Raw genomic sequence first — 13,513 nt, 5'->3', positions numbered from 1 at the left:
ACGCTGGCTGCTGGCGACACGTCGAAAAGCCCTACCAAATCGTGATGGTTTCGGCTTGAGGAGCGTGGACACGTCGGAGACGGGAGAACGCAGGCTGGTGGCGACGCGTCCGGGAACTAGGGTCGACCTAGTCAAGCAGCTGGGCGCACAGCTCGGGCCCGGAGCCCGACGGCTGTAGCTCGCCTGCCGGAACCAAAGTCCGCAGGCCCTGGAAAGGAGTTCAGGACCGGATGGCCACGGTCCTTTGGAGCGGGAACCCGACAGCAGGAGGCCCCGGCCGGTGGAAGTCCTGTAGGCTCGGGTCCGGAACCCAACGGCCCATCTTCAGCGCCCGGTCCGGTGACGACCTTCCGCTTGCACTGCCTGCCTCGAATTCCCCTTGCTCTGGTCTCCCCAGGCTCCTGCTTCAGCTCTCGCCCACTTGTCTCGTTCTCATTGGAGATACTACTGTTTCGTGGTGTCAAGCCATTGGGCCTTGAAATCTCCGTGTTCGCTGCCCATTGGATGTTTTACCTTTTGTTTACTTCACGTCCTGCCACGCATCCTCGTGCTTGACGCTCTTTAACGTCGTCATTCTTGTTTAAGCAGCACCGCACGTGCACTCTGGTATTTCTCCTTTTGTTTTTTTTTTCCCGTGACGCGCACTTTTCGAAGGCGCGCACTTTGAACGCGCACCACACATCACAGTGTATAACGTGAACAGAAATCTGCGCGTGTAAGCTTATTATTGCAAAGAGCGATTATCAATAGCGAATGCTTGGTATAAGTGTGCTTTCATTGTGATGATGATCATGATCATGATGATGATGATGATGGTGGTGGTGGTGGCACTGCTGCTGCTGCTGCTGCTGCTGCTGGTGATGATGATGATGGTGATGATGATGATGATGATGTAGATGATGATGATGATGATGATGATGATGATGATGATGATGATGATGATGATGACGATGATGATGATGATGATGATGATGATGATGATGACATCGAATATGATCGAGATGATGATGTCGATGACTTTGATAATATATTTCGAGGAATACGGCTCCTTCTCACAAGCCAATCAGAGTAAAAGCTCGATCGCGCCAAGCATGCGTTGGCGCCGTTAAAACCACACGAAAACAGTTCTCTCCTACGGGCAAAGCCTCGCGCTCCGTTTCCCGGAACTTCCACAAACGAAGCGCAGAATAATACAAATGTACCGCCACTTCTCCAGAGACGTGAAGGGAAGTGAAGACACGTAGTTTTCTCTCACCCATTCTCTCTCTTTGCTTCTTATAACCCCAGCGTTTTGCTGAAACAGGCGAAACAATCAAACTACCGCCAACGATAAAACGCACGTTCCACAACGAAATAAACAAAAAAAACAACGCCATGAATAAAATGCCTACTTTCGCCGTGTGCCACACCAAAATGCGCCACGCGTTTTTTACAGCAGGGCAGAAACAAATCGTTTAAGAAGAAGAAGAAGAAGAGATAGAGGTTGAGGAAATCAAAAGACTCCCCTTCGGCATCCCTAATCGGGAGCACGGCTGAGCGCCATTTAAGAACAAGGAGACATCAAAGTGCAAGCCTTTTTTCCCGGAACGCTTTCCGCAGCTAGCCACCAATCCTCCTGGAGCTGTAACACTCGGAGCAAAACGAGGCAAGCGCCGGCAAGAGGCGAGACAAGCGTTCTCGCCACGTGCCTTCCAGCGAGCGAGATGATCGTTTCAAGCCACGAAATTGCTTTATGCCGGGGTCACCGTGGTTCCAAAGAAAGAAGGCGAAGTATGATATTGAATGGACAATAACGAGACCGAGGCCGAGAGAGACGCTGAGATAATGATGAAGTTGAGAGAGATTGCTTTTCTCCAATAACAACGCGCAGACAAGGCAACAACACAGGCGTCTCTTTGTTCTTTTTTTTTTGTTTCCTTTGAGCGAGAGGCGAAAGTGCTGCTTCACAAACAACCGCACGCGAGCGCGCGGTGTCATTAAAAATGGAGTGATAGACTATTAGCCGGGAGGAGCCCAAGCAGGCGCGCGTTTTACCGTCGCAGCGAGAACGGAAGTTTTGCCGCGTCTTAAGTCTCTCGTTTAAATCGCCTTCTTTCTCTCTCTCTCTCTGTCTGTCTACAATGTTTATTTAATGAAAGCAATGCAAAAGCCAGCTCATAGCTACATGCAAGACTATTTGGCCAGATTTTGTTGTTGTTGTCGTCGTCGTCATTGTTGTCGTTGTTGTTGTTGTTGTTGTTGTTGTTGCTGTTGTTGTTGTTGTTGTTGTTGTTGTTGTTGTTGTTGTTGTTGTTGTTGTTGTTGTTGTTGTTGTTGTTGTTGTTGTTGTTGTTGTTGTTGTTGTTGTTGTTGTTGTTGTTGTTGTTGTTGTTGTTGTTGTTGTATAGCAATCTTGCTCCGCAAATAAGAGAGACAAAAATCTGCTTTTTAAGCTTGACGCACATCTTTTTCTTCGCGCTGTCCGTAAAGGCTTACTTTAAGCGCTCTTCCACAGTGCCACGTGTGACAAAGCGTAATCATATGCAGTCTACGTGGAACGAGCACAAATGTTCATTTAATATATAACCAGATCCCGCTGTTTTTTTTCTTTTTTTAAGTGGCACACACAGAAAAGCTAGATACGCAAGTCCACGAGGTAAGCGGCCTGCTTGGACTGTTTAGTTTACAATATTTCTTTAGAAAAATATAAACATGACCTTTAGGAAACGTTCACGGCACATATGTGGACGTGTGCATTCACTGTAGATTATTACCGCGGTGGCTCGTCCCTTACTTTCAACGTTACACGCCTTGACCAGTCAGCTTCTTTCCGTGTTTGTTTCTTTAGATCATCTGCAAATACGCCACAATAGTTCTGGTGAATCAAGCGAAATTGTTCATAGACAAGAATTCCTGAGTGCCGTAAAGCTTTCTAAGCCAACCAAACGAGCAAAAAAATTTGCGCTCGTCCATGCATTGCACTGACGTCATCACCATTTCGAGAAACAGCACATCGAACAGTTGAAAATACCGCGACAAATAAAAACGGCACGTGTTATTACGGCAAAATATATGTCGAATTTTTCTTTACTACTCAGTTATTTTTATGCTAGCTTAGACGACGGCGGCACAACGTTTACATTTAGTGCTTATCCCGTGATTCTAAGGAGAAACGTAAATGCTTCGAAACCAGCTCTTTCGAAATATCATATGGTGTATGCTGTGAACGACGGGTGGTAAATACGAATATCAATGCGCTTTCTTTATATTGCGAAATCTATCTATCTATCTATCTATCTATCTATCTATCTATCTATCTATCTATCTATCTATCTATCCATCTGTCTGTCTGTCTGTCTGTCTGTCTGTCTGTCTGTCTATCTATCTATCTATCTATCTATCTATCTATCTATCTATCTATCTATCTATCTATCTATCTATCTGTCTGTCTGTCTGTCTGTCTGTCTGTCTGTCTGTCTGTCTGTCTGTCTGTCTGTCTGTCTGTCTGTCTGTCTGTCTGTCTGTCTGTCTGTCGAGCTATATCCGGTGTACGCCGTGACCACTCTCACTGCTCGTATACATCCATTCTCCTCTCCTCACCTACACTCCCCCTCTCTCGCCTCGGAACGCCCACGCAGCTTTCGTCTGCTAGCCAACGCTCGCTCCCCTCTCTCTATTCTCTCGGCATCCCTCTCCGCGGTGTTTACAAGCCTGTAGGCTTACGCCGCAGGAACAAAGGAAATAGACGCCTGAATGACAATCGATACCAGCAGGGTAAGGCACCCCCCCCCCCCCCCCGTGTATACTGGAAGTCGAAATGTTACATTCTTTTGACAGTCCAAAGGAAAGACAGACGTAGATGAAGGGCTTTCTATGGTGGTCTCTAGGTACGCCGGCTTAAGTTGGTCCAAGCTGACCGTCTCTTCGTGGCCGTTTTGAAGAAGAGTGGCGGTTTTTTTAGTGTGGTTTAGGACGCAGAATGGTCCGTTGTAGACTGGTGTTAAAGGAGGTTTGACCGCGTCGTGGTGCACGAAAACGTGTGTTGCTGTGGGCAGATCCGGATGGACAAATATTGTCTTGTTGTCGGAAGGTCGGGGTGGTGTGGGCCGGAAATTTCGCACGCAGTCCAGGAGGCAGTGTAGAAATTCTTGCGGTTGGGCTGGTAGATGCGCTGATATTTTCCGGGGAGTCTCTGACAACTTCCATACGCCAGCTCTGCGGCTGAGCACTGTGGGTTGACAGCCCGGATGACAGCCCGAAAACCTAGAAGCACCATTGACAAGGCATAAACCCAGGTAGTCCTATTGAGGCGTGTGGTCAGGGCGATCTTTAGTTGCCGGTGATGACGTTCCACCATGCCGTTCGCGCAGGGATGATACGCAATGCGCAGTGGTACGGGAATGTCTGGCTCCGAGAATGCGATTAAGGCAAGTAAACAGCGTGGACTCGAATTGACTTCCACGGTCTGTTGTCACGGTGCCAGGACATCCAAAACGAGATACCCATGTAGGAATGAAAGCGCGGGCCACTGTCTCGGTGGTTATGTCTTCAATGGGAACAGCCTCTGGCCAGCGTGTGAAACGATTGACCATAGTAAGCATGCAACGGTATCCCTGGGACATTGGTAGAGAGCCCACAATGCCTACATCTATCTACATGGTCGAAACAACGGCTGGGTAAAAGGAAAGTTTGTGGAGGCGTCTTTTTGTGACGGGACAACTTTGCCATCTGGCAGGGGAGGCGGGTTCGCGTCCAAGCACGCACATCACCGTTGATATCCGGCCACACATAGCGCTGGGTGAGAAGACGCTGAGTAGCCCGAATGCAGGGGAGGCAGATTTCGTGTAAGGAGTGGAAAATGGTGCGACGTAATGGAGCAGGAACAAAAAAGCGAGGAAGTTCAGCTGAGACATCGTGCCACAACGGCTCAGCTGATAATGGATGTGAAACCAGGCGTAGTTGGAGGGAACAAGTGTTCTTCCGAAAAGCGGTGAGCTCTTCATCATTCTGCTGCGCGGAGGAGAATAAGGTCCCGTCGATGGTTGGAGGTGGAGAGTCAACCGCGCCTATACGAGAAAGGGCAGCCGCGGCGGTGTTGCCGACGCATTTCACGTGGCGGATATCAGTCATGAATTCCGAGGTATAAGCGAGATGGCGAAGTTCACGGGGAACGTACTTGAATGAGTTTGTGCGAAAAACATGCGCCAGTGGTTTATGATCTGTCAGCACGTAAAACTAACATCCTTCCAGAAAATGGCGGAAGTGCTGTATTACAAAGTGTATGGCTAGTAGCTCCCGGCCGAAGACGCTGTAGCGGGTCTTAGCAGCAAGTAACTTCCGAGAGTAAAAGGACAAGTGTCTCCACTTGGAGTTAATGCACTGTTGCAAGACAGCTCCAACGCCCACGCTGGATGCGTCTACTATCAACCAAGTAGGGGCATTGTTGCACGGATGAATAAGAAGCACAGCGTTTGCAACCGCTTGCTTGGCGGCAGTAAAGGCAGCCTGTGCTTCTGGCGACCAAGGAATTGCAGAGGACGGGCCGGCGGGTGAACGAAGGAGGTCGGTGAGTGGTCGAGGCAGTTTTGCACAGTGCGGTATGAAACGCCTGGAGAAATTGACAAGTTCCAGAAATTGGCGTAACCGGCGTACGGTTGTAGGCTGAGGATAATCCTGGATTGCTTAGACGTGGGACCGCAGAGGGTGCATACCTTTTGACGATATGTGATGGCTCAGAAACTTGAGTTCGGATGCGCCGAAATTATCTTTCGAGGCGTTCACAACCATATCGCACTGTTGTAGGCGTTGAAACAGAGCACGGATATGCTGCTCAAACGTTTGAGTCCGGCTGGCGATAAAGACACCATCAAGATACGCAAACACAGTATGGAGGCCTCGCGTGACCACTGAAATAAACCGCTGAAAGGTCTGAGCCCAATCGCGCAGTCCAAAAGGCATCTGCACGTATTCAAACAAACCAAAAGGTGTACTTCGGTATGTCTGCAGGTACGACGGGAACCTGGTGGTACGCCTTAACAAGGTCGAGTTGGCTGAAAATGGTGCAGCCGTCCAGGCGTGATGTAAAATCCTGGATGTGAGGTAGGTGATAGCTGTCGTGGACAGTCTTGGCGTTCAACACTCGATAATCTCCACAAGGACGCCAGTCACTGGGATCACGCTTTGGCACCAAATGCAGCGGAGAAGCCCATGCGGTTGACGACGGTCGTATAATGCCGAGCTGCAGCATGTGATCAAAATCCCGTTTGGCAATCGCTAGGCAGTCCCCAAACAAGCGGCAGGGTCGAGCGGCTACTGGTGAACCATGTATGACGATGTGGTGTGTCACCGTATGTCTAAGCGGCTGAGTGAGATTGAATGATTTGGTTATTTCCGGCAAAACTCGCCAAGATTTTTTCGAACGGTGAGGAAGGTATCAGCATGCGAGTGGTCATATAGGAGAAATGTCAGACAGCGCTCCGGAGACAGAGAGACGAGCCTGACCATCGATGAGGCGGCGACGCCACACGCTGACGTCTAATTCGAAGTATGAGAGGAAGTCTGAACCGATAATCGGTTGAACCACATCTGCGATGACGAAAAGCCACCGGAAAATGTGGCGCAGGCCAAAGTCAAGAGAGAGATTATAGTCTATACGTCCCTATTGTAGACATCTTGGCAGCACGAAGCAACTGTTCGGGTGACTTAGAACGATCAGCCGTAGTCGGGGGCACAACGCTAATGTCCACGCCCGTGTTTATAAATTACCTGGCGCCAGATAGCTGATCTGTTACCATGAAGAGGCGGCTGGGACGAGAAGAGAGATTCCACGCTACCGTCAGTGATCCCAGCGAGCGTTTTCCGGCCACGAACAGGAATGTTTACACCTCGTGGCTCGGTGTCGAAAACGCCAGTGGTACCAACAGAGAGGTGCAGGACCGGGAATCCGAGATTCTTGCGTACGTGGAAGAGCTCGATGACTGGAACGAGTTGAATGAGTCTCCTGGAGGGGGCTCCGGAGAGCAGCAATTGAGGTGGCGAGTTACATATATCCGTGCCTCAAGTCGCACAACCGCCATGTCCGTTGGTGGTGAGACAGCGTTCATGGTTGGGGCGGTCGCTTCATGAACCTAATCGGCGAGCTCCGCCAGTCAGTCAAGGTTGACCTCGCCAGCCGCGGCGAGAACGAGGCAGATTGGCTGAGAAAGACGTTGGGGTAAGAGCACACGAAGCACCGTTGAGTGGGCTGGGACGTCGTGCTCCCCAAGGAGCTGTCGCATTCGGCGCAATAGTTGAGTTGGGACCTTGGTGGTCTATCACCGAGGTCCCCCTCTGCAAGGAGCTGCCGAAGGCGGATGCGTTCCGACGGCATGAATCGCTCCAGCACCTTGGTCTTGAGGTGCTGATATGGTGTAGTGTCGGAGGGGTTGGAGAGGACGCCGGAAGGCTCACTAGCAACATCAGGAAGAAGGACTGTGGTGACGTGGCTCTAGCATGTCATTTCCGAAGTGATGCGGTACAGCGAGAATTGTGCCTCGACCTGGTGGAACAAATTTTGCGGGTTCTGGGGCCAGAAAGATGGGAGACGCAGTTGCGCCGCCGTGACGTCCTGCAGACGTGAGGCTTGTTCAGTTGAGGGCGCGTTCGGATCAGTCATTCTCGTCGTCCTAGGTCACCACTTGTAGGCTTACGCCGCAGGAGCGAAGGAAAGAGACGACTGAATGACAATCGACGCCAACAGGGTAAGCGAGCCTTCGTCTCACGTGCCACACTGCCAAGCGCCGTTTTTATTTTTCTCCATTTGCGGGCGTGCGCTCGCCGCTTCGCGCATCGGCCAAACGAGGGCGCTACAAGTTTATTGCGCATGCGCACCCTCTCCTCTCCTATAGTTACCCCTCTCTCGCCTCACAACGCCGACGCAGGCAGCATCTGCTCACGAGTTGTGTTTAAAACGAATTTCTGACAATTTAGAGTACCAGCCACTCAACTATGGGAAGGTGGTAAGCTGTCCCGATTAACAAAGAAGAACAGGAGTAGAGGAGTTGTTGTTGTTGAGAAAAAGTGTGTAATGAATTAGAGCACAAGGTACTCTACTATGCAATAGCATAAAGCCATCCCGTTATTCTTGATCGAAAAAAAATAGCCACAGCTTTGCCGCAAAGGCTAAGCAATGAACGCGATAGCAACGAATTGGAAGGTCACGCACAGAATGGCAAGCAGATCGAAACGTGCCCCGGATTTTTCACACACAAAGAACGCACGTTAATCTGTACTGACGTGTACAGATTAACGCGAATAAGTGTCTTAGTTGTGTCTGAAAAGGGTGCCCTTTTCGCAAACGGAGGCTGTGCAACAATTGCAGTGACCTTTGTGCACCCGGTAACTACAACAGTATCGTTCCGACAAAACTCAAAGGCTAGCCAAGGCGTACGATTCTCCCCACTGCAAGATAAGGGCGCGCTATTAAGCGTACATCCCCTTATTTTCTACGCAGACCTAAGTACGCGTGAGAGATGAGAGCCGCCGCGCGCACACTGCGCCATCTTGCTAATAATGCTGAAAACACGATAGTTCCCCCCTCCCCTGGATGCCCGCCAACAGCGTTAAGTGATAGATATGAGTAGCTTGCTGTTTGAACGTTGATGGAGGTACCTCTCGGTGGCTCGGTGGTTAACGCCTTGCATTTGCGACGCTGATGTCTCTCATTCGATTCCGCGCACTACAGTCTTTTTTTTCTGGGATTTCTTTTTCTGTCTTGCGGGTTCATTTATATACTTACGTTCACATATACGGTGCATGGCATCGACGTCGACGCCGGCGGCAAAATCCAGCCGAGAGTGTCCATATGATTGCTATCGCAATCAAAACGACTGCTCGCGCTGCAAAACTGTTCACTGGCCACCTCATGTATAAAGGCACTGGATCACGACCTCCATGGTAGTGCCGGTGGGAGATTTCTCGTGTGCGTTGTTGAACGATGAAAAATCGCAGCGCGTGCGTTAACTGAAACCACACTGCGTGTCTCCTTGTCCGAGCGGCGTCTTCTGTCTGTCATTGCTCATTATCAGCGATTGACATATTGCAGTAGGAAACACCGGTTAATTACTGCGCGCTTTGCGCCAGCTTTCTCTCCTGCCCAACGCCAGGATAAACGCCAGCGTCAACGTCGCCGCAATTGTAAGCGCTAGCGCCCACTTCTTCGCATCTACACGTGGTTGCCTTTAGCGGGGGATGGTGTAATATTTAAGGGCGAAGCTCCTCAAGGCGTAGGCTTATATGCCATAGTTGTGTTCACTAGATAGCGTTCGCATCTGTCGCCTCTTTCGAGACGTTTCGATAGACAAACAGAAGGACGGACGATTGGACGGTACCTCCGGAGCTTCGTCCACTCATCATCATTCACTCCGGGCATATGCTGTTATTTTTTTTGTCTCCCTTTATCTTCACGCAGCCGAATACGACGGGATCTGGACATCCCTGCTTGCAATGCTTTACATAATCTAAGAAGCTGACCATACGAACACACCTGCCGCCAGGCGAGACAGCAAAAACGAGAAACAAATTGCGGTAAGCCGCTGGATTGAGATTTGGAATTGAAAGATAAAGGGAAAAAAATATGCCGGAGAGCCTATAGACTTATATGTCGAAGGGCTTTCCAATTTCGTTTCGTAAGAGTATTTTGCATAACGCTTGGCTTCATCTCTTTATCTACAAACGCAATGGCATGAGCACAGAACGAAATGAATGTACCGGGAGGAGCTTGGGATCACGTTGTAGAGCGGAGGACTTTGCTCGCGTTACACTCTACACAGCGGAAAAGTGAGAAAAAAATTTTCACCTGCCCCCCCCCCCTCCTCCCGCCTCAAATTTTGGACAGTTTGTGGTCGGCTTATTTTGTATACACGCGCACATATAACGCAAAAATAAAAAATAACTTTTTTTTGATATTTTCGCTTGCCCTGTCCCCTTAACAACCGCATACCTTCCATGCAAATTTTCAAGCACATTCTAATGTATAATAAACAAAAAAATCCATTACTCTGACACATTACGTCAAACAATAATCCACATTCAGCTCTTCGAGAACAATGAGCGATTTAATAAAACATGAAGCTAATAATAACGACATTAACAAAACGGACGCGCTGAAATATGCGCCTGGCTCAACTTTAAATGTAGTCCCAATCGTTGAACAATTGAAATCGCTCTTAATACATTACTTCATTGTATGAGATAGAAAACAATGTTCGATTATACCTCCATGCGCGTCCCTTTCTTTCGTGCTCTTTTGAAAGATGATGCTGCGCAAATAATACTCGCATAATATATTAGGCCGCGCCTATAGTGCAGGCAACCGACATATCATCCCAAAAAAACAAGTTGCCGACAGTTTTCTCTTATTGGATGCCCATGACCATGTGACTTATCTGCCGGCACATTTCTGGTGAGCCTGCCTTGACGGCTTGCTGTATTTTTAGCTTTAAGCCGTCATTTAGCCATTTTCGCTCTCCGACATTTCGCAACTCTGATCAATATTGCCAAGGATAGTCAAGGACCTGAGCCTCCCAAACTTAACCTAACCTAACGTAACATAACCTGACCTAACGCGCCCCACAGGCATTTTCCAGGCAGTTTGCGGCTAGCTCACAGTGTCCTTTGTTTCAAGTGAGCTTCATACCGTGAGACGAGCATCTCTGAGGTGAACAATATTACGCCTACGTCGCGGTATTCCTCTAGCCTGGGCAGCGCACCTCGCAGTTCTGCAGCACCAGACCAGCCTCGGCACACTCCCCTGAGAACGACACTTGAAACCATCCTATAGGAACGCGTCTCTCATAATCATATGGTGGTTTTGGGACGTTAAACCCCACATATCAATCAATCTCCTATAGGAAAGAGCTGCCGGCACCCAGTCGGTCAATATACTCTGCCAGCTACCGGCAACATAGACACTACCAATATATTATTGCATTGTAATACGATTCCCTTCTCAATCAACACATCAGAAATCGAAGGCCGTATTCACTTGTTTTGAAGCATAAAGTGGAACAGTCAAGCCAAAGCGTAAACACAACGCTGAGTCAAAACAAAAGTAGGTAGTAACGGGAAGGGTTTTACGACAGAACAAAACAGGTGTTCTGATACCATGGTAAGCAGCTTTACTTTTTGAAACCCGGAACTATGTGTACCTCAACACAAGAAAAATCATCGATATCTAACAGGTTGCATGCGGCATTGCTTAGTGCCATAAAAGAACAAGATTAGAGTTGTTTTATTTATTTATTAAATAATGAAAACAAACAAACAGCGAGAGGCTGCAATCTCTCACATTTGCGTATCGGGGCGTTCCAGGTGTTTGTCGGGAAACCTTACGTGCTCACGGATCGAACACTTTTCCTTCTTTCTGTCACCCTTTCTCTCTTTACAAAGAACGAGAGTGAGTATCACGAAAGGGCGGGGATTAAAAGAAGAAGAACGGAAAAGTGACACAGTTTTTCTTTGACGCGCGCCAGCTCAAGCACACTCGCCGCTCAGCTTACTACGAAAGCGTTTTACGCTCGATCGGCAGATGGCGCCACCAGGCTCGGTGCGCTCCCTAAGGCGAGCATCTGAGCTTCGAAACAAAAAAAATTATAATGACGCAGGCGCTCCGAAACTGCTGCTCCACGCATTTCTTCGTTTCTTGGAAGCAAAACGATTTCCAACGAACTTGTGCTTCACAGCTTGCAAATAATAACGCAAAGCTTTTCTAGCAAGTAAGGAGAAACACGACAAAAACAGTGACGTGTAAGTATCGATCCGCACTACTCTGCCAGCGCCTTCTCTCTTTTTTTTTCTTGTTTTGAGAGAAAGGAGGAAAGGTCACGTGCCCTAGTGGCGGAAGCACGATTGGACGGTGCCGGAAGCAGCAGACGAAAAAAAAAAAAATCGTACCCTGGCAGACGACGCAGCAAATTAAGATGGCCGCCGCCGTCGCCGCCAGTGCTGCCGCAGACGCCGCAGCTGCTGCTTTAGCAGGGACGATAGCAGTTCGCCCCGGTATCAACATGGACTGGATCCTTCGCTCGCTTCGCGTCAGCTGCTCGCTGCTACCGCGCTGCCTTCTAACCCGATAACAAACTGTAAGCTAGAGGTGTGCGACGAAGGATAGGAGCGTGTTGTTTGTGCGTGTGCGCGCGTTTTAGGATGTCTTAAAAATCAGAAAACGAAACAACAAGAACGAAAAGTCGAGCAAAATGGCACGTCGTCGCAACAGCGAGATACTGTGGTCGTTGATGACGCGCATCAAGTCGCCGCACAGTTTTCAGGTGCGCAGGTTCTCTTCGTCCTCCGGAACCGAGACTGCCAACGGTTCGGCCGGAGGCAAGTCCAAGAGCTCGTCCAAGAAGTCGCCGATCGAAAAGTCGTCCTCGTCGACGTCCAAGACTCCGTCCCGGGCTCGACTGTGCCTGATAGTGTCGGCGATCGCGCCCGGTTTGACGTTCGGTGTGTTCGTCGTGGTTGGCAACGCGGCGGCGGTCGTGTCCGCTGGTGCCGTGGTACCATCGCTGCTCGTAGCCGCTGTGGCATCCTTGTTGGCCGGTAAGCTCGTGCTTCTTATTTTGCCATTCTTGTTTTCCTGAGAGTTCAGTTACTGCACCCTGCCTGGCAACATCAACAGCCTCGTTGGCAACGTCAACAGTATGTTGCGTCAACAGCCTTGTTTCCAAACTTGAGAAACAAAAGGGCACTTGTATTGTCAAAATTGCAGGAGATAATGCTGCTGAGCTCGTAGTCAGACACAAGTTACGCTCAACGTCATACGCTGTAGAGCTTCCATGAAAAGCGACAAGGGCTTTACGAAGAGTGGCCCAACTAAACCCTTGCAAACTTACGCGCAAGGATGACAAGGTGGCTTTGACAATACAACGGAATCCACCTATCTAATACTTGGACAGCCTGTTTGAGGCCCCACTGTTCATACAATCCCCAAAGAGCGTTGCGTTGCAGTCCGTCAGCTCTATTCTTTGCTTTGGATTTAAAAACCTACGTTTCGCTTTACAATATTTACAAGTTTTCGTTTACAAGCTTTACGTTTCGAAACAAAAAAAAAATCGCCTCGCCAGATGTGTCTTCAACTGAGCTACGTGACCGTCTTTGACGGCTGCCTCCATGGAGCTTTCGTGCTCAAGTTAACCGCACCTTTCTTACCTCTCCCACATTTTGTTTTGTTTTGTTTCTTTTTCTTTTTCCTGCAGCAAACCGCACGCTTTTTTACTTCACCACCCCACTTTCAGACTTTCTGCTAGTATTCCTTATACGACATAAGGGATCACGATTACTGCCGAATTCCTTGCGAATGCTGTGACGTGTTCCTTTCTCGGTGAGAGTTTGCAAGCTCGCGCTCAACGTTGCATATGAGAAACTCCTGCGCAGCTGTGTGTATAATATAAAGAGCCCATCAATCGTCTGACATGTGTAATACCAGTAACGTTAGGCGGAAGACGGCGATTAGAAAAAAAAATGAAAAGCGTCGTCGGCTTCTCCTGCATTGTTT

The 13,513-nt window shown here is 49.0% G+C and overlaps 2 protein-coding genes across 2 annotated transcripts in view; one reads left to right on the top strand and one right to left on the bottom strand.

The window, feature by feature from the left end:
* LOC119161671 (putative cationic amino acid transporter) overlaps positions 1-13,513 on the bottom strand; it is a 295,166-nt gene that overhangs the window by 279,149 nt on the left and 2,504 nt on the right. The gene's annotated exons all lie outside the window — the stretch shown is intronic.
* The window catches only part of LOC119175868 (cationic amino acid transporter 4), an 81,133-nt gene continuing 79,518 nt past the window's right edge, over positions 11,899-13,513 (top strand). Inside the window, exon 1 of the mRNA XM_037426889.2 lies at positions 11,899-12,558. Within this exon, the coding sequence (XP_037282786.2) occupies positions 12,213-12,558 (346 nt within the window). The 5' untranslated portion in view covers positions 11,899-12,212. The remainder of the gene's footprint in view (positions 12,559-13,513) is intronic.

This window comes from Rhipicephalus microplus, chromosome 3, assembly GCF_043290135.1.
Source record: "Rhipicephalus microplus isolate Deutch F79 chromosome 3, USDA_Rmic, whole genome shotgun sequence".
Classification (NCBI taxonomy): domain Eukaryota; kingdom Metazoa; phylum Arthropoda; class Arachnida; order Ixodida; family Ixodidae; genus Rhipicephalus; species Rhipicephalus microplus.
The sequence above is the reverse complement of the archived record's forward strand: the minus strand, read 5'-3'. Positions and strand labels throughout refer to the sequence as shown.